This window comes from Physeter macrocephalus, chromosome 19 (assembly GCF_002837175.3).
Source record: "Physeter macrocephalus isolate SW-GA chromosome 19, ASM283717v5, whole genome shotgun sequence".
Taxonomy (NCBI): Eukaryota; Metazoa; Chordata; class Mammalia; order Artiodactyla; family Physeteridae; genus Physeter; species Physeter macrocephalus.
The window spans coordinates 70568419-70587456 of NC_041232.1; the positions used below are offsets into that span (position 1 = coordinate 70568419).

Sequence of the window (19038 nt, forward strand, 5' to 3'; positions counted from 1 at the left end):
CCGGGAAGATCCCACATGCCGCGGAGCGGCTGGGCCCGTGAGCCATGGCCGCTGAGCCTGCGCGTCCGGAGCCTGTGCTCCGCAACGGGAGAGGCCACGGCAGTGAGAGGCCCGCGTACCGCAAAAAAAGAAGAAAAAAAAAAAAAAAAAAACAGCAGATGGGAACAACCCTTCCTAGCATTGCCTTAGTTTAAGGGAACACATTTCCCCATTCCTTCCTAAACCAAGAGGGGAGACCAACCTCCCGTTGTAAGCAGACTGAATATTGCTTCGTGTGGTAGAGATACGGTATTTAATAGTTTGTGTAGAAGCAATACAGTATTATGCTAATTTGCTAAGTATCCCAGTCTTTTCGGTAACTATTAATATCATTAAACGTGAGCGTAATTTTTTCTTAGTAAAGACCTTTTATCAAAGACCGCGTCTAAAATACAACATCCTTTTTTTTATTCATGGTTAAATCAATGATGGCTATTTGGCAAAGGCTCAGAATTATCCCTGTTAACTTGTTTTTAATAGCATTTGATTTATATGTGTGCTCAAACCTCCAATTCATGCGTGTATGTATGTGTACTAATTGTGGCCATATGCATTTAAACACAGTGTTATTGGTGGGAAATGAAGCATAAAATGTGAAAGACGTATAATTATTAAGGGGTTGAAATTATAGTTTTTGACTCCTCCCAGAACGGGGATGTTATGATACAGCTTTGATTGTTTTTCATTTCAGATGAAGTTCCTGGATAGATTTGGTGATCAGTTTTTCACCTTCCTAATTAATTGTAAAATGCTCCCCTCTCATGGACATAAATGAATTAACACATTGGTTTGCCCATTAATATATGCTTTTCCTTCGGACTCATGCTGTCCTCCCAAGTAGGAGACAGGTGGACTCCTCAGAACAAGATCAAAGCCCCTGCATGTATCAGTGAGAGAACTTTGGTTGCTTTTCCTCTTTTTCTAACCTAAATTTTTAAGTAAAGAACATAATGGTTTCTAATAGCCATGACATAACTTTTTCAGCATTGAATGTATTTGCATCCGTATGCGTAGCAGTTCTGTGCAATGCACACGATGAATGACTCTGAATTTTATTTCAGACAATCCATGGTCACAAGGGACCAATCACTGCCGTGGCCTTTGCCCCTGATGGACGATATCTTGCCACCTACTCAAACACAGACAGCCACATTTCTTTCTGGCAGGTAAGTGTACACGCTGCAGGGTCTTGATGTGTGGTGCATGATCCGCTTTTGCTGGGAAAGGCTCCCTTGTGCCCTCCCTCCCTTCTTTCAACAGATATCAAGTACTTATTGCTTGCTGATTATGTGCCAGCTGCCAGCATGCAGGGGCTACTGAGAATACAATTAGCAACCTAGAAAGAGGGGGTCTGCTCTCACCAAGCTTTCAGTCTGAGGGAGACACAAGTAAATCAGCAAGTAATTACAATACAGGGGGAACCTGGGAGTAAGGTTGTGGGCCGGCTTCACAGAGGCAGCAACACCTGAGCTGAGACATGGTGACGTCAAGGAAGGGCCAGGCGTTCAGGGTAGGGAGGGGTGGGTGTTTGGAGAGAGGTAGGCATCATTCAGATGTAAGTGAGGGCCTGGCCTGAAAGGAACTGGGGCAAGGAGCACTGCTCAGGCTGTTAATTTACACGAGGCATCCAGACAATGCCAACAGGGCATAGGGGAAAGGGCAGCCTCGTATTAACTTCATGCCCCATTTGTATTATCTCATTTTCGTTTGCTTTCTGAATTTCCACATAATGCTCTTCATTTCCAAGCTATTAAAACATTTTCAAAAATCTGAGTATCACTGACGGGCAGTACATGAGAACAGCTCTGTTCGATTATGATTACAGTGAATATTAATTTGAGCAACTGAGTTTTATAATAGAACTTGTTTCATCCTCAGTGATTAATCTCCATCCCATCTTCTTTTTAATTACCTTACTCCTGATAATTACAAAAAAGTTAAACATTACCAACCCCCCCCCACAAGTTAATATAAAATTCTGTTACCTATCCTAGGATGCAAGTATGTTTTATGAGATTCAGTTTATTGCTTTGAAAGCTAAAAAAGCAAATAAAAGTTTAAACAAGACTTCACAATGTGACGATGATTTTTAAAAACTCAATAGCTAATGGAATGTAAAACAGATACAATAAATTGCTTAATTAACCACATGCTATTGAAGCATGACAACTTCCAGATCTGTCCTAGCTTTTTCTACTTTTCATCTAATTTAGTTTTCCAGTCTGTTTTCTTATTATCCTTTCTTCCAGGGTATATCTCCAGCATCTTAATTGGCTCATGTTAAACTTTTCCTTAGAGATGTCACCGAGTCTTCATTTTTCCTAGTGGGTAACCCCAGGACTCGTATTTTATTCTGCTGAAATCCCACAGCAAGTCCATAAACAACTCTTGCAACATTGGTCCTGTAGACAGTGTCTACCAACTGTTCTTTTCTGCCAACGCAGTGGTGTCTGTGACACCAACTGTACTTTGATACACATTTTCCTGAATTTCCTGTTCTCTTGAAATCCCAGAGGAGTGTCCATGTGAAAGTCCCTTCATTTGGCATGTATCCGGTGTGGAAGCGCTGGGTACCAGCCTAGCTTTAGGGACATGTGACCAAGCAGTCTCGGGTCCCTGCTTTCCAGGAGCTTGTGTCCGCCGCATGCTTTATTCTTGGGAATAAACAAAACCAGATCTCTTCTTTTTTGTTGTTCAATTTTTCTTCCTGCTAAGAAAATATACTTCCTTAAATAAAGGGATACCTCCTAAATTGGCCAGATGTGAAACTTTCCCCAGTATTTTCCTGAATGTCTAAGTGGTAAACCTTTTCCCCCTTATCTAGGTCTTCAGTGTCCTATTTGGATATGTTCATCCCTTCCTTGAATCTTTTTCTATGTTTATCAGAGTTGCTGCCTGGCTCATTGATGGAATTAGCGTCTTCCTCACCCTGGAGATGAAGATCGTTCCTTAGGTGCTGTCTTTTTGAAACACCTCTTTCTGTCCTCCAGTTCAGGCTCTGCCGTTGCCTCTGGGCTTCACCAAGGGCACTTAACCCTGCGCGTCTGTCCACGCGGCTCTGCCCAGCTCCTTTCCTTCGTCTGCACTCTCTTCTCCAGGGGCACCTTGTGTTACTTGCAGGGGTGGGTGTTCAGCGGACAGAGCACCCAAGCAACTCAGGCAACACCCAGGTCTTTCTTGCCTCTAAACCCAATGTCAGAATTTAAAATGTGGCCCATTTCTTCCCTGCTTAAATTATACCCAGCTTGGTCTTAAAATTTAAGTGGAAGACACAGAAATATCATTTCAACTTTCTCAAGAAAATACAATAAAACCTCTTCCAGAAATATAGTGGGATTTTATTTGAATTAAAGAGAGTCCAAAAAGCAGTGTTAGATCTACCATGGCTCTCCCCAAATGGGCTTGGCTGATTTATTTATATACATATTGTTTAGGTCTAATGATGTATGATAATACTTTTATATGATTCCAGTAAATGTACGGCAATATATTTTGAAAACTTAATGAAGCCTTATTAATATAGAGCCTTACAAAAGCCAACAGCTGTTAAAATCTTTGCTGAGAAATAAGTGTTAATGAGAATTACTGGTTGGATAATTACTCAAGTGAGACTTAGTAAAAGGTTTGGGTGCAACATTACTTACACTGAGAATAGCATTAAAACACTTACTGTTTTGATGAATTACATCTGTATGTATGTCTGTGTGTTCAGAAAATAATCTTCTCAGAACTGGTCTCGTGAAGCATTATTTTTAAAGGGAAGGAAAAAGCCATGGTTGCCGTTAGTTCGTTTACATACTCAGCCGCTAAATGATGTAATTTGGCAATCTTTCAAGCCCTTTCATTCTCCAACAACATATTCCTACTATCTGAATATTTCACTCCAGTGTATCCATTGGTATTTGAGCCAGGAGAGTTTAGTAATGAAATACAACCATCATTCTCTCACCTGAATTTTACCACCACCCTCCAACAATTAAGTATCCTCTTCCAGGAATGCTAATAATAAATTAGATGGATATTGGCTTCATTTAGTTTTCTTTATTCCATCATACAACAGAATACTATTCAGCCATTTTAAAAGGATGATGTAAATCTATAGTCATTAACATAAAAAGAGTGCCCTCAACATTTTGTTGAATGAAAAAAGCAGATTGTGCAACTGCCTTTTAATATGAGCCTGTTTATGTAAAACTCCTTAAACCTGCTTCTCCTTATGTGGATATAGGCTTGGAGATCTGGAAAGAGGTTTACCAAAAGGTTAGTGATTGTCTCTGGGAAATGATATTTCAGGGGATTTTTGCTTTCTTTTTTATACTTCTCTTTAGTATTTCAATTTTCCACGATGAGTATTTATTATCTTGGTAGGGAAGAAAAAAGCTAATGTGACCAAATATTATAATTCCATGTAGTTTTCCTTCATGCAGGACTCAGATTGCCTTTACTTTAGCATAATTTGTAGCCAGTCTCTGATCAAATATTAATATTGAATAACAAAATGGCTAGTTGTTTTGGTGAGAGTTCTTCGATGGAGCTTACTGGAAAAATCAATACCCACCCTTACTACTTCAGATTCATCTCTTATTTGAAGAGATCATAGGAAAAGGATGGTCTGAGGAACAACAAATTATAGTTAACATGAGAGTCTTTGTCTTTCCATCTGTTTTCTACCATAATCGTTACGTACTGTGTAGAATTTCACATAGCCCTGTTCCGAGGCAGGGAGGCTGTTTGACCCTAACAAAGCATTTATCAATCATTTGAAGGATGATTCAACTTGTAAGGAGAACTCAGATATAATAATGGACTTTTTTGGGAAATCTTTCCACCTGTCACATTCCAATAAGATGTTCTCTCCCTGCCCACTTTAGCCTTCAACCCACTTCTTGTACGTGGCTAAATTTGAAGGAAGGAATTAAAAATAAGGATGTGTCTGAGCCTATCGGTTGCCTCTAGCTTTTTTTTTTTTTTTTTTTCCCCCGGTACGCGGGCCTCTCACTGTTGCGGCCTCTCCCGTTGCGGAGCACAGGCTCCGGACGCGCAGGCTCAGCGGCCATGGCTCACGGGCCCAGCCGCTCCGCGGCACGTGGGATCCTCCCGGACAGGGACACGAACCCGTGTCCCCTGCATCAGCAGGCAGACCCTCAACCACTGCGCCACCAGGGAAGCCCGCCCCTAGCTTTCTGAGCCACCAGCAGAAATCAAGCTTCATACACATTTTCATAGAAAATCCATGAAGAATGAAAAATACTTTGTAGTTATTTATCAACTGAGAAATTAGATTTTTTAAAAAGCACAGTATGCCTGTTGATGCCAGTTAATTTTAACCGGCAATTTTCTGGATCATTTGGATCTGCTCTGGAAGAGGACTAAATAATGATGTCCTGTTACTCTTTGTACAAGTGCGAACTAGCAAATCAAGCTCACCATCATTATTTATATTTAAGCTATTTGGGAACCTCCAGAAAGCAATAAAGCCCTGATTTTTATCTTTTATGGAGTTTTTAGAAAAAGGAGGGAAGGACGCAAGGAAAGAGGTTCTTAGAGGATGACGGTGAGGTACAGCCTGGCTTTAAATGTTAACTGCACTTTAACAGAAAGAGTTAATGATAATCATACATTTGGTTTTAAAATGTGACCTCGTGCACTAGTGATTTTTTTTCACCTCTGTGTTGTGTTCGGCACTATTATTAATGCAGGAAAATCAGTAACATTAGTCATCTTAAAAGGGTTATTACTCAAGATGATTTAAATTGTGAAAATGTCAGTGGAGCCTGCACGCGTCCTGCCAGAGATGCCATGATTTACACCCCCTGACACCATCCTGCTTCTGAGAAGAGCCAGGAAAGGAATGGCTTATATTTTGCACTGATCCAAATGCAGAGCATGATATCAGCAATAACACACCTTAAATGTCCTAGGACGTGCCAAGGTTTCCTGTGTCAACCGTGTGTACACACTGGAGCATAATCTGCATGCTTCACGCAAGTCCCTAGAATCATGTACATTCGGGTGGAGGTACTGCTGGAGAGAAGAATTGGACATGAAAATTAGTGCAAAGAAAAATATTATTTCCAAGCCCTCTTTCCTGATGGTCAGTGTGCTTGCCACGCGATTTGTAATAGCACAAAAGCTGAATGTTGAAAAAATGTTAAGTAATATTTAGAAGCTAAAGTATTCTTCAGACTCAGTCGCTCAGATGACAGGTCACTTAGATAACGGCCATTCAGCATCTAGCACTTTGACATGAATGCATAGTTGTTCATGAGCCATAATTTCCATGTTATTTTCCATTTACGTGAACGATTTAAGAGAACTTAAAACTCAAGTCAAAGCCAGAAGGGCTGCCCAAAAAGCAGAAATCACCAACTGATTAAAACATCCTGCCAATAAAGTGTTAGCGTGTGCTCTCTTTAGCGTGGCAGCAAAACAGTGGGCCGCACAGGCAGTGTTGAGAGGTGGTTGATTCTTGTTTTTTCCTTCAAACTAAACTAGAGCTTTCCAGAGATTGGATTTTTTAAAAAGCAGGTGAGGAGGGAAGGTGTGGTAGGTGGACATGAGAAGGGGGGTAAGTTTTGAGCTTTGATCTGGTCACCTATTACTCTGTCTGTTGCTTAACTTTGCTTCATTTTCTCAAACTAATTCTAAGGCCCCAAACTTGTCTTTGGGGGCTCATTCTTCAGGGGATGCAGGGAGCACTATTACTAAGGAACAGAAAAGTCTGCCATTTGAAGTACCTACTGTTTACAAACATTGTCTGATTGAACCGTTTTATTAAAATGTATCATTTAGCTGCCTTCTTAAAGATGGATGGGCTTTCCTGCTGTCCAGTTCTACCCACCAGGTAAAATTTCTCTGGGTTTGCGCGTTTGCTGTAACAGCATCAGAACAATTTCAGATACACTGAAAGGAGCCCTTTAGAGGTTAACGGTAGACTCTTAGGTGACCGTGCAGCCTCATGATGGAGGAGAAAGTGACCGCAAGCGTGTGTCCCTGGAACCCCTCTCTGTGGCGGGGAAAGGGGAGCGGTTCCTGCAGTGACACGTGTGCTCTCCTGTCCCCGTGTCCCTCCAGATGAACACCTCCCTGTTGGGGAGCATCGGCATGCTGAACTCGGCACCCCAGCTGCGCTGTATTAAGACCTACCAGGTGCCCCCCGTGCAGCCGGCGTCCCCCGGCTCCCACAATGCCCTCAGGCTGGCCCGGCTCATCTGGACCTCCAACCGCAACGTCATCCTCATGGCCCACGACGGCAAGGAGCACCGCTTCATGGTCTAGGGCTCGTGTCTGCGTCTCCGTTCTCCCAGGTCTCCAAGCCCAGAGTCCCGTCCTTCCTCAGTGCCCGCCCCCGCCGGGGTCGTGGGGGCCGCAGCCGGGTCTGTCTGTGTCCCTCCGCATGGTCCCCGGGGGCGGACTCCTCCTCGTGCCACCTGTTGACTGAGGCATGCACACATGGCTCCGCAGGAAGTGGCCGGCCCGTCCCCGCCGCAGAGGGCGGGGCAGCCAGAAGCCCAGAAATCAATAACCACTGTGATTGCGCTGCCAGCCCAGATCAGCAGTTTCCTCACGCTAAACCCCACCTCTGAATGCTGTTGGAAGCTGGTTGTTCTGACATTGGCTTTTGAGGTCATGTGGCAGTCCTAATTATCGATACTATTTTCCTTTGGATTTCCTAAAACGTGCTGTTGTTTACCAGAAAGAGTCTGTGTTTACGTGGGGTTTTTTTTCTCCGGGAGATTGCTAGGCAGTTACTCAATCCGATTTCCTAGGGTTTAGCCACTACCTTCTTTCTTCACACCTAACCGACTGGAGATTAATGAGGAAATACACACACACACACAAATTTCCCTTGTGGAGACTACAGTTTCCCAGACACCTAGCCTTCTAAAATGCTCATATCCCGCTTAAGTGATACTGTATTTAGTAGCTCAAAATCAAAATGATCACTACTTATGATCTAGTTAATATAATTATCCAGTCACTATAATCTCTTAAATGGACTTTTGTAATAAAGAACCAAGTTTGAAAGTATAGCGTGTACCTGAAAAGAAGATTCTTTGGCTACAGATCTTTTTAAGAAAGAGCTTACCCCTTCCTTCCAGAAACTTCACAGACCTGCAGTTCCCATAAGTCAGCTATCATGTAATAGTTACAATTCAGCCTTCAAACTACTAGTGATCAGTTAAAGGAAAGCTAAGACAGCATTTCTTTTAAACAAGTATCCTAGAAAATTATTAACTATGGCACAAGCATTCAGGAGCATACAGTCATCCTCAGTATCCGCGGAGGATTGGTTCCGGGACCCCCGAGGGTACCAAAATTCACATATACTCAAGTCCCTGATATAAAATGGCGGAGTTCATGGAGGGCTGACTGTGTATACAAATGTGGAGGCTCTCAGTCTTTCCGAATCTATCCGAACATTGCAGTAGGGTGTTCATCACACTTCCAAGTAAGCTTTAACTAGGTCATTTTCTTCTCCTTATGTCAGATTATGCTGGTTCTTGCTCGTAGTAATGGAAAAAATAAAAAATCTGTAAAATAATATTTTGGATGACGTGCTCCTAATAAACCTTGCTCTGTATATAGTTGGGGATTTGGTTGGTTGGTTGGTTGGTTGTTGATTGGTTGGTTAATTGGGCAAAATGGTTTATTAAATACAAAAATAGAAAATGATTTATTAAATTCAGAAAAAATACGTGAAGTTTACAAAGCAACCAAAGTGATAACGGGAGTGTCTAATTTAAAAAGCATAGATTGTCAGAGCTTATATAATATACAAAAAAAGTAGGATCACAGTCCAGGAACAAATACATCTGTTATTTTATTGAAACAGATTTCTAAAGAACATGTTAGGAAATTAAGACCACTAGAACATCTCTTTCATATCGAAATGAAGTTTGTCATGTCTGGTGATGGCAAACCCATCCTATACCTTGGTTTTAGACTTTAGGTATTCTTAAAAAGTGAATTTATGCCATATGCATGTACATTGTATTTATAAAGATTATATATGTAGCTTCCCAGGAAGAAACTCAGAACTATACAGCGTAGACTTGCTTTGTTTGGTGAACATGCTGTTGTGCCCGATATAGATAGAGAAACCTGAGGAGAACAAGAGGTGCTCTCGGTTTTTCCAGTGGTTTCCCGAGTCTTCAGCGCGAGTAGCTAGCACATGTTCACTTTATGAACTGAAATGGGGAATTAATTTACTCTAGACTACAAAGCTGCTTTGGAATGATGAAGTGTAGAAGTATACCTTAGAGATTTGTTTTTCAAACAGAATGTTCAGGGCATCAGGAGGAAGGTGTGAGACTGTGGGCGGACCACCCCAAAGCATGGACGGCACACCCCACGGAGGGTTAGAACAAAGCTGTGAGGGCCCTAGGAGCCAGATACCTGGGCAGTGGGCCTCGGCCAGCTGGCCGCACAGCCTGGCTGCACAGACAGCCAAAACTGTTGGCCCCTAGAACATTACAGTTGTAAAACTCTGGGGTGGATGGTCTCTGATGCTGAGACAGACACCTCTAACTGCTAAACCAACATCTGCATTCTTGTTCACACCAATCTCTTCTTGGCTGTTTTGACAACCACAGTTGCAAACTTCGTCACAGCTCAGATTTTCTCAGCACTGAGGTAAACTTTACCTTGTCATCCAGTGTACGCTTTTGGTGTCTTACTGATCTTGTTGGCACTGTATTTGGACCTGTCCTTGTAAATGTAGAGACACATGTGGCTTCATTGGTAATTTACAAGCGAAAGGTGATGTGATACCTGTGTGAAAATGTAATGATTGAACTCACTGTGTACAGCACGTGACGTAAGATGTCTGCCTCTCGAGGCATTTCTTGATGACTCCACTTAACAGATTCTGTATGTGCTGAATGTCCCTGTGTACTTGCGTGTGTTAAATAAAACTGGATTGTACTGAAGACTGTTTTTCTCATTAAAAACATTGTTCACTCTTAAACGTTCTCAGTTGAGATCCATATGCTTTCTCCCAATTTTGGTACCAAATTAAGCCTTCTATTTCTGTCTGATTATTCATTTCCCTGGAGAGCTAGCTTCAGGAAAGGCAAACTTGTCCACAAAGGAGAGCAGAGCAGTAAAGGAGTCTCGCTCCCCGCTGTGGAAGTGAGAACCACACTCCTACCAAGACTCAACAGCACCCTCTGTGGTTTGGGCAAGGGAATTGTGTGCCTGTTGCTTTATCTCCACCTTAAATTGCTCCTAAATAGACTGTTAATCGTACCAAATTTTATCTTGTCAGATTTGATGACACGGCTTGGCTGCCCTGGGGTGGGGGGCTGGGCTGAGATCATTAAATTCATTTCATTTAATACTCCGTTTGGAGTTGAATTTGAATCCCCGAGGAAAAGGGTGTAATTGGTTTTCAGAAAAAGCAAAAGTAACAAAATAGGTCATTATCACTCACAGAGGGCTAGTCATGTAAGTGGTGAATGTAGTTTTCTTTAATTTTCAGATGAGGATTAAACTGAGTCAATCATCATGTAACAATACAGTTTCTTTTAAGAAATAGACAGGCATTAAAGGAGTTGACTACAACATCACTGGCTCTATTCAAAGGCCCGCTGTCCATCCCAGGAAGTGTTTTAACATCTCCTGATGTCTTGAATGTATCCTTATAGGGAAAACATGGGCAGTAACAGTTCTTTATGATTGGTGATCACATAAACTGATCAAATGTGGAAAGGGCATGACATTAATAGGAAGGTAAAGCCAAGCAGTGCTGGGTGAACTTTCACCTTTCACCCCCTTGGCTGACTGACAGAGCTGAGTGTTGAAGAAAATCAATACTCTGGAGCCAGGAGGGAAATATTTCCAACCTCTAACTGGAGAATGTATTTTGACAAGGCCAAGATAATCCAGGCTGCACGGGAGAAAGAGAAAAGAAGACTCATTTTTAAAGCTTGACACTTCAAGGTGTTTTTGTACAATGGTTTAGAGATCGTCAATACATACAAATACCAAAGGTCAAAAAGAAAAGCCAGAAGAATTTCAAAAATTAGATGTTCGGTTCTTTCTGCTGTTTACAAACTAAAAAAGACTACAGAGAGGTTCGTGCTTGGAACCGTTTAAATGAACAGCGTTCACGATCGTGTGCTTTAAGGCTATAGTCCTCCTTTAACCAAATCTTACATTTTACAGAGGCAGCAGTGTGAAATATTGAATGCCTAAAACGTTGTTAAGATTTCTGGGTTTTGTACCTTTTTTCTCGGACGTGGATTGTTTCTGGAGCGGTTACATCGTCTTGTGGTAACATCTCAGAATCTTGCTCTTTGATTCCTGTCGCTGCTGCCCTGATGCCATGTAAATCTTAGCTCCTCCTTCACGTTCGGTTCAGTCGTTAACGTGAGAAAAGAGTGCCTTTGGAACTTGAATTGTTTCTATTTTTCCAAATCCCTTTAAGCAAATTATTTATACGTATTCCAATTAGTGCTCTTCTAAGTGAGGCTTACGCATCTCTAGGAAGTAGGTAAGCAATTCACTCCACTCTTACCAGCAAGATTAGATCCATTTGTTCTGTGGACAGATACCTCCATCAAACGGATATAGATTTGTTTCTTTCCTACAGATAAGAAGAGGAAGAATTCGAATGGTGCCCATACCTTCCAGCCAAACGCAGAAAGACAAAGGAATCCTGAATACTTGAAGTATCGAAAGTAACACTCTGTTTCCTCAAGGACAAGCAACATCATGATTAAAATAACAGCGAAAATATACCCTTAATTTATATGCCTTCTTTCTCATTAAAAAAAAAAAAAATCTCACTCTATTCTGAGTAGATCTGGTTGGAGATTTTTTGTTTTATTTGTTTCAAAAGGAGAGCACAGCCAGCCAAGACTCCTCAATATTCTGAGATTTCCCAGAGAAGACCAGGAACCCAGCTCATGCCTGAGTTGTAGTGCGTATCAAATATGTATTGCATTTGTTACATCCATAAGAGTATGCCTGTGAAGTGCTTACAGGAGCGGCACATAGGAAGCACTCAGGAAATGTGAGCTACCATTTTTAGTAGACATTTAGAAATCCTTATTGAGCATGGATAAATAAGAGTGTAAATTACATGTGTTCTTTGGAAAACACTGTTGGGTTTTGTATTGTATTTTATCTCTATGTAGACTCCAATAATAGGTCTGAACTTCTTACCCAAAGAGGAGTCTCTGTGGTTCCAACTGTATTCACCAGGCTCTTCGTCGTGTTGCTGTGTGTTGCCATCTTGCTGCTCACCAAAACTTGTAGACACTGAGGAGATGCCAAAATATATACCAGCGGATGGGGCTGGTTGATTATGGCTGTTGAAGTTATGACTGATTCCTGAAAAAGGAAGTAGTTCGCCATCTTAGCATCAGGGATGACTTTGAGTTACTTATATGAGTAGCTTTGAAATATACATCATCAAAATTGAGCAAGACTCTGGACAAAGTATTATAGGTTAGGTTTCACAAAATCACCAAAGCAAAGGAAACAATGTGTAAGTTCTGTTGCCAATATCTTCTTGTTTTCACTAGCATCAAAATGACTTAGCACTTCATTTACCCAAATGTGAAATGTATTATCTAAAACGTGAGCCACCCAGTGACACTTTAAGTTTTAGTGAAAATTTATGAATAAAGATACCACATGAAACATTATTCAGGCTACAAGCATTTACTGAATCTTAATATATGCCAAGCATATGTTCTATTTTCCTCTCACTGGTAAGCTCACAATCTACCAAAGGACCATAAACACTATGGAATAAGCATGAAGAACAGAGATGGGCAAAGAGCTGTGAGAACACAGAGGTGACTAATTCTCATAGGGTAGTGTCAAGTTAGGCTTCTGAGAGAGGAAGCATTCGGGCTGGGCCTTGAAGAATAAATCGAAATTAATTAGGAAGGTGGAGGGTATGTTATAAGATAGGAATTTATGGGAGTCCAAGTTATTATGTGATTTGAGTGTATATGAACTACTGCACACCTACAACCTGAGGGGCATTCGTGGGCAGTACTGACAATCCAGGTGGCTCTCCGGTTGCAGTTAATACAACTACAGAAAACAAGACTGCTGGGCTAAAGAACACCCGACATCTGAAAGTTAAAAACCCTAAAAATAACGATAATAGAGCAAAAACCCTAATGAAAGATTTCTCCGACTTTTACTAGTTTTCCAGATTTCTTTTTTTTTAAAAAAGCTCTTTTGCTTTTTTTTAAAATTCAGAATAATTTTTTTAAAATTTTTTTAAAATTTGTGTTAGAGTATAGTTGATTTACAATGTTGTGTTAGTTTCTGCTGTGCAGTAAGGTGTATCAGTTATACATATACATATATCCACTCTTTTCCCATATAGGTCATTACAGAGTATTGAGAAGAGTTCCCTGTGCTATACAGGAGGTCCTTATTAGCTATTTTATATATAGCAGTGTGTATATGTCAATCCCAATCTCCCAATTTATCCGCTCCCCCCACCGCTTTCCCCCCTGCTAACCATAGGCTTGTTTTCTACATCTGTTACTCTATTTCTGTTTTGTAAATAAGTTCATTTGTACCATTTTTTTAGATTCCACATATAAGAAGTATCATATGATGTTTGTTTTTCTCTGTCTGACTTACTTCACTCAGTATGACAGTCTCTAGGCCCATCCATGTTGCTGCAAATGACATTATTTCATTCTTTTTTATGGCTGAGTAGTATTCCGCTGTATATATGTACCACCTCTTCTTTATCCATTCCTCTTTCGATGGACATTTAGGTTGCTTCTATGTCCTGACTATTGTAAATAGTGCTGCAGAGAACACTGGGGTGCATATATCATTTCAAATTATGCTTTAAAAATAAACTATGCAGTCTCCTTATCCTGTCTTCTAGTATGTAGAAAGCATGGTGTGTTGGGTGCCTGCCATGAACACTGCCTAGATTGCCACCTCCCTCAACAATCACTCCAGGACTGAAGCATTTATTCCCGCAGCTACTGGGAGTGTTGGCATCTACTAGCTCTCTGCTGAGTCCTTCCCTGGAGATTGCTTCACAGCCAGAGAACTGTCTGACCCAAGATCATGATCCTTCTGGGGACAGCCACATCAAGTGATGGGTCAGGGAGAAGGTATAAAGTCCCAGCCTCTAGCTGTTTCAGAACAACGTTGAACGGCCGTCCCAGCTCCAGGACTCCCCTTGGGATTGGCTGAAGCTTTCACTGAACTGCATCATGGTTCAGCTTTTCCTCTGCCTAATCCTGCTTCCTTCACTCCCCTGCAGTGTTGATCTCGAGAACACTGCTCCATAAGCTTTCTATGTGCAGATCTCTATCTCATAGTCTGCATCCCAGAGAACCCAATTTACGACAGTTGGTACCAGGGGTGGTCCAAGAAAACAGGATCTAAAACACGATTTGGGAGCTGGGTCACTGGCAGTGTGGATCCCACCCCTGGCGGTAGGTGATCATGGGTAGCCTCTGGCATGCTGGGGCCATGCAACTGTGAAAACTTAATCAGGATGGCATACTGATGGAAGGGGATGCACTGGAGGGTGCAACGTGGCAGGTGTTTGAAAAGTAAGGGAAAAGACATAAGGACAATGGATTTGGTTGGTTCGGCACACTGAACAAAAGAAAATGAAAAACTGAGGGTGTCATCAATTAAAGGCTACATGTGAAAGCAGAGACACTCCTTGGCAACATCTTGGGAGAGCCTCATTTCCTGCAGCCGATGACAAGCTGATAATGAGGCCCAGGACTTGTTTTTGTGAAGCAGAGCTCCAGAGAAGGTTGAAGTCTTAGCCTCCGAAGGCCTGCAATCCCAAGGTCAGAGCCCTGAATGGGATGGATGGGGCTCTCTAGGTTGGTGCCCTTGAGCAATCTTGAAACCCCAGATTCCAACGAACGCTCCCTGGCCTTCCTGAGTGGCCTGTTCCTTTGCTTGAGGCTGTGTGGAGGCCTCTCCCCTGCAGAACAGTACATGCCCTCAACCTCCCCTCCCAGCCACCAGACCAGTGAGTGCGGGTTCAGTCAGAATAGCATCTGGCTGTCAAGGTTCTGGGCCTGCTAAGAGAGGAAAAGAACTAGATTTCAAAGGAGCTGTAGGACCAAGCCAACAGGACCCTCGAGGAACTGGGAGAAGAATGGGGCTGGATTCTGGGTGTGCTGGGCAAGGGGAGAGAGAATAAGAAGCGAGACCAAGGAGAAATGACAAGGTAGAGCCCTGCTGCTCAGCTTGGAGAAAATGGTGGCTGATACGAGGTCAAGAAGAAATGCCAGAATAGCCGTGGCAGATGATGGAGAAAAGAACCAAAAAGCTCCGAGTGGTGGGACTGCTGGAGGAGATCAGGTGTGTAAGGCTAGCCACTCGCCAGTTGACCACTCTGCGAGAAGGGCCAGAGGACGTTCTGTTTACCAGCCAATCAGGGACATGCTGGTAAGAAGGGCCCGAGCATCACTGTAGGCCCAGGCTGAGGGGAGAAGATGATGCTACAGAACCGGGCCCTGAAAACGATGCAGATGATAGGCTCCTGAAGTAACAGAGACCCAGTGGGTGCTGTCATGAGCAGCAAGCTTGGAGTGGTAGCCAAAGGGCCTGCCCTGCAGACATCTCTGGAAATGATTACTAAAATACGTCATCCCCCGGGCAGCCAACAAGGGTTCAATCTCTCCACCCCAAAGAAATCAAGAATGGATAATAGGAGGCTGAAGGCAGTCACCTCCCACCCCTGAAATCAAAATTCTTTACTTGGTTTGTAGACCTGAAGGGTATGGTTATCAGGAATTCAGACCCTCACGGGTGAGGTTCTGGGTTAGCAAGATAATAAGCACCCAAGATTAGCAGAGGTTCTTGCCAAGGGGGAGGGGGACTTAGAAGGGATAGTGGAAGAGACAGTGTGTGTCAGTGGTGGCCTCAGGACCAGCTGCAGCATCAAGGGTTGGAGTTTGTCCCGCTCATATTTCTCTTATAAGTTCCCTCCAGAACCCTGGAAGAGATGCTCCCAGAATTTATTTAAAGCAAGTGGGGCCAAGGGTAACTGTAGTGGAGGCTGGTGAACCAGGTGCTGAATCACTGGCAGTTGACGTCGCTCGGTTGACAGTTCCCCAGGAATTGCCTGGGCTGAAGAGAGCCGCTCTCCTCAAGCCCCTACCCACCTTCCCAAGGCAGCTGCATCCAATGAGTGGTCGTTGGGAGGGCAGAGACTCCACCCTACTGGCCTCGGTTTGGGACAGCTCCAAGGGGCCACCCCAGCTTCAAAGCTCTCAGAGGGTTTGGCTGAAACCTCTGTTGCAACTGGATCGCAGCCCAACTTCTCCCTCAGCTCAGTGTTGCTTGCCTCACTTAGCTGTTGATCCCGGGAACATGTCCTGATACACGTCCTTCCAGCAAATCTTAGTCTTGGGGTCTCCTTCCCAGAAAATGAACCTGCCCGGGTTCAAATCTGGTTCTGCCACTTATTAGCTAAATAACGCTCCATGTGCCTCAGTTACTTGGATCTCCTTGTGCCCCAGTTTCCTCATCTGCAAAACGGGAATAAGACCATCCCTACCTCACGGTCTTGTTATAAGGCTTAAAAAAAGAGTTAACAGAGAGAGAGCACTTAGAACAGTGTCTCAGGCACATAGTATAGGCAATAAATGCTAACTCTGCTAACTATTATTATCTTAAGCTATAATTATGAAATTGTTCAGGTTTCCTACTTCATTTCCTGTTTCTGTGTTACATAAAAGTATACTTTTCCATCAATTTTTTTCCCTCTGTTTTATTCCTTTCTTCAACCCAGATCAGAGTACTGACTTTTCAAAAGTGATGGGGAAAGGTGGAGGGATACTGACATTTCTGAGTACGTATTTTGTGCCAGACACTATATTAGCTGCATTCATTATTCTGCTTAATTCTTAATCCAAAAAGCCGTGAATTATTATCTCCCTTTCACAGATGAAAAAATTGCTGGTCACATAAGATAAATGACCGAGATCACACAGCTAATAAAAGCCATATCTAGTATTCGAATCCCAGCTTCTGTTGCCAAGACGCAGCCTTCTCTGTTCTTCCAAGTTCCCTCTTGTCACAGGAGTCAGGAAGCCAGCCATCAGGGGACCTGGCCAGCCATCCCCTTTTAGAAGCAGAAGGAAGTGTGGTAGAACAGAAAACAATGTTCGTTCATTTAAGCCATTGAAGCCATTATTTTGGGATTTCCCTGGTAGCGCAGTGGTTAGGAATCCGCCTGCCAATGCAGGGGACACGGGTTCGAGCCCTGGTCTGGGAACAGTCCACATGCTGTGGAGTAACTAAGCCTGTGGGCCACAGCTACTGAGCCTGCACTCTAGAGCCCGTGAGCCACAACTAATGAGCCTTCGTGCCACAACTACTGAAGCCCGTGCGCCCTAGAGCCCGTGCTCCGCAAAAAGAGAAGCCACCACAGTGAGAAGCCCACGCGCGGCAACTAGAGAAAGCCCGCACGCAGCAACAAAGACTTAACACAGCCAAAAAAAAAAAAGCCATTATTTTTTTCCTTTGGGTTTACGGCCATTGTGCCATATTTTAAAAGGACAAGAGATTCCTTCTCAGTGTTGAATAATATGACTATTTTACCATGAAATGGTTGAGTTAAAATGCATGAGTTTTAATGTGCTACATTCCACAGAGTGATTTTGTTGTAACTCAGGAACCAGTTTTGCTCTCTTATGAAATGGATATCTCAGGAAAAATGGAATTTCATTTACAGAAATGGGCCCTCATTTTCATTGATGACTTAGTAGCCTTTGGTGCTGCTGGCCGGTCCCCCTAGCTCTGTCTCCTCACCTTCCCAGGGCCACGTCTCTCTGACCTCTTCTCCCCGTTGCTTTTGCCGGCATCTCCTCTTCCTTAGGATATATAAAATGCACTTCTGAAACTTAAAAATTTTTAAATGGAATCAAAAATCAAATGTTCAGGGCGCACCTTGCAGGTGACTTGATCTCCCATCTAGACAGAAGTAGCACAAAACTTACTCCAAAGAGGAGCCTCTGCTGGGACAGAGGCCCCTCTAGTTTCTACTGTCACACATTGGGTCTTCATAGCCTAGGCTTTCTTGTCTCTGATGATCTCGTTCCAGGAAATAGTGGAATATATCAGAATTTTCTAGAGCAAACCAGAACACACCACCATGCTCACATCCTTTAGCCTCAGATTTGTCACTAGAGCACGTGCCAAGCCCTGACTCATGAGACACAAATCTTACGTCTCTTTCCTAATGAGTCACAGGCTCCTCTGGGAGGGTTCTGTTGTGCTTTGCCTGTCCCTTTACTGCCAAAACATCTCCTGCATCACCCACTTCCCACCCTTTCACACTTAGCGTTCTGCTTGTTTCCAAACCTTTTAGAGGAAGGGGGTGGATGAGTTTTCCAGAAAGCAATTTACCGTTCGGTTTGGCTCTAAATTTCTTACGTCTCTTTCCTAATGAGTCACAGGCTCCTCTGGGAGGGTTCTGTTGTGCTTTGCCTGTCCCTTTACTGCCAAAACATCTCCTGCATCACCCACTTCCCACCCTTTCACACTTAGCGTTCTGCTTGTTGTTTCCAAACCTTTTGGAGGAAGGGGGTGGATGAGTTTTCCAGAAAGCAATTTACCGTTCGGTTTCGCTCTAAATTTCTTAGCAGCTGGAGCAGAGGTGAGTTAGTTGGTTCTAATTGTCTGATACAGGGAGGACCCATACTGGGCATAAGGAAAGACCAACTTCTTATTCTTCCTATATTCTGAGTGGAACGTATTGCCTGCATCCTTAAATTTAAAAATCTGTAGGAAAAAGTAACATTTATTGAGACTGTGTTAGGTGTTTATATGGTATATATGATTTCATTTAAGCCTCTCAAAAATCCCATGAGTTAGTCTACATTCTTCTATAGGTTAGAAAACTGATACACTGACAGGTTAAGTAACCGGCCTAAGGTCACACTGCTACTTAGAGGTGGGGCTAAGATTCACATCCAAAGTGCTCTCGCCTCTCCATCAGTGGACGGTTTCTTCAAGGCCAGTTTT

The 19038-nt window shown here is 42.9% G+C and overlaps 1 protein-coding gene across 8 annotated transcripts in view; it reads left to right on the top strand.

Moving 5' to 3' along the window:
* Positions 1-9983, top strand: part of WDR7 (WD repeat domain 7) — a 375792-nt gene extending 365809 nt beyond the window's left edge. For 7 of the 8 annotated variants that reach the window (XM_028480810.2, XM_028480811.2, XM_024132236.3 and 4 more), the window contains 2 exons: positions 1101-1205; positions 7114-9983. In XM_028480810.2, coding sequence (XP_028336611.1) covers positions 1101-1205; positions 7114-7317 — 309 coding nt within the window. In that variant the 3' untranslated portion in view covers positions 7318-9983. Of the gene's footprint in view, positions 1-1100; positions 1206-6831; positions 7084-7113 lie in introns of those variants that run through there. The other variant, XM_028480813.2, reaches the window with a different exon arrangement.
* Positions 9984-19038: the final 9055 nt, after the last annotated feature.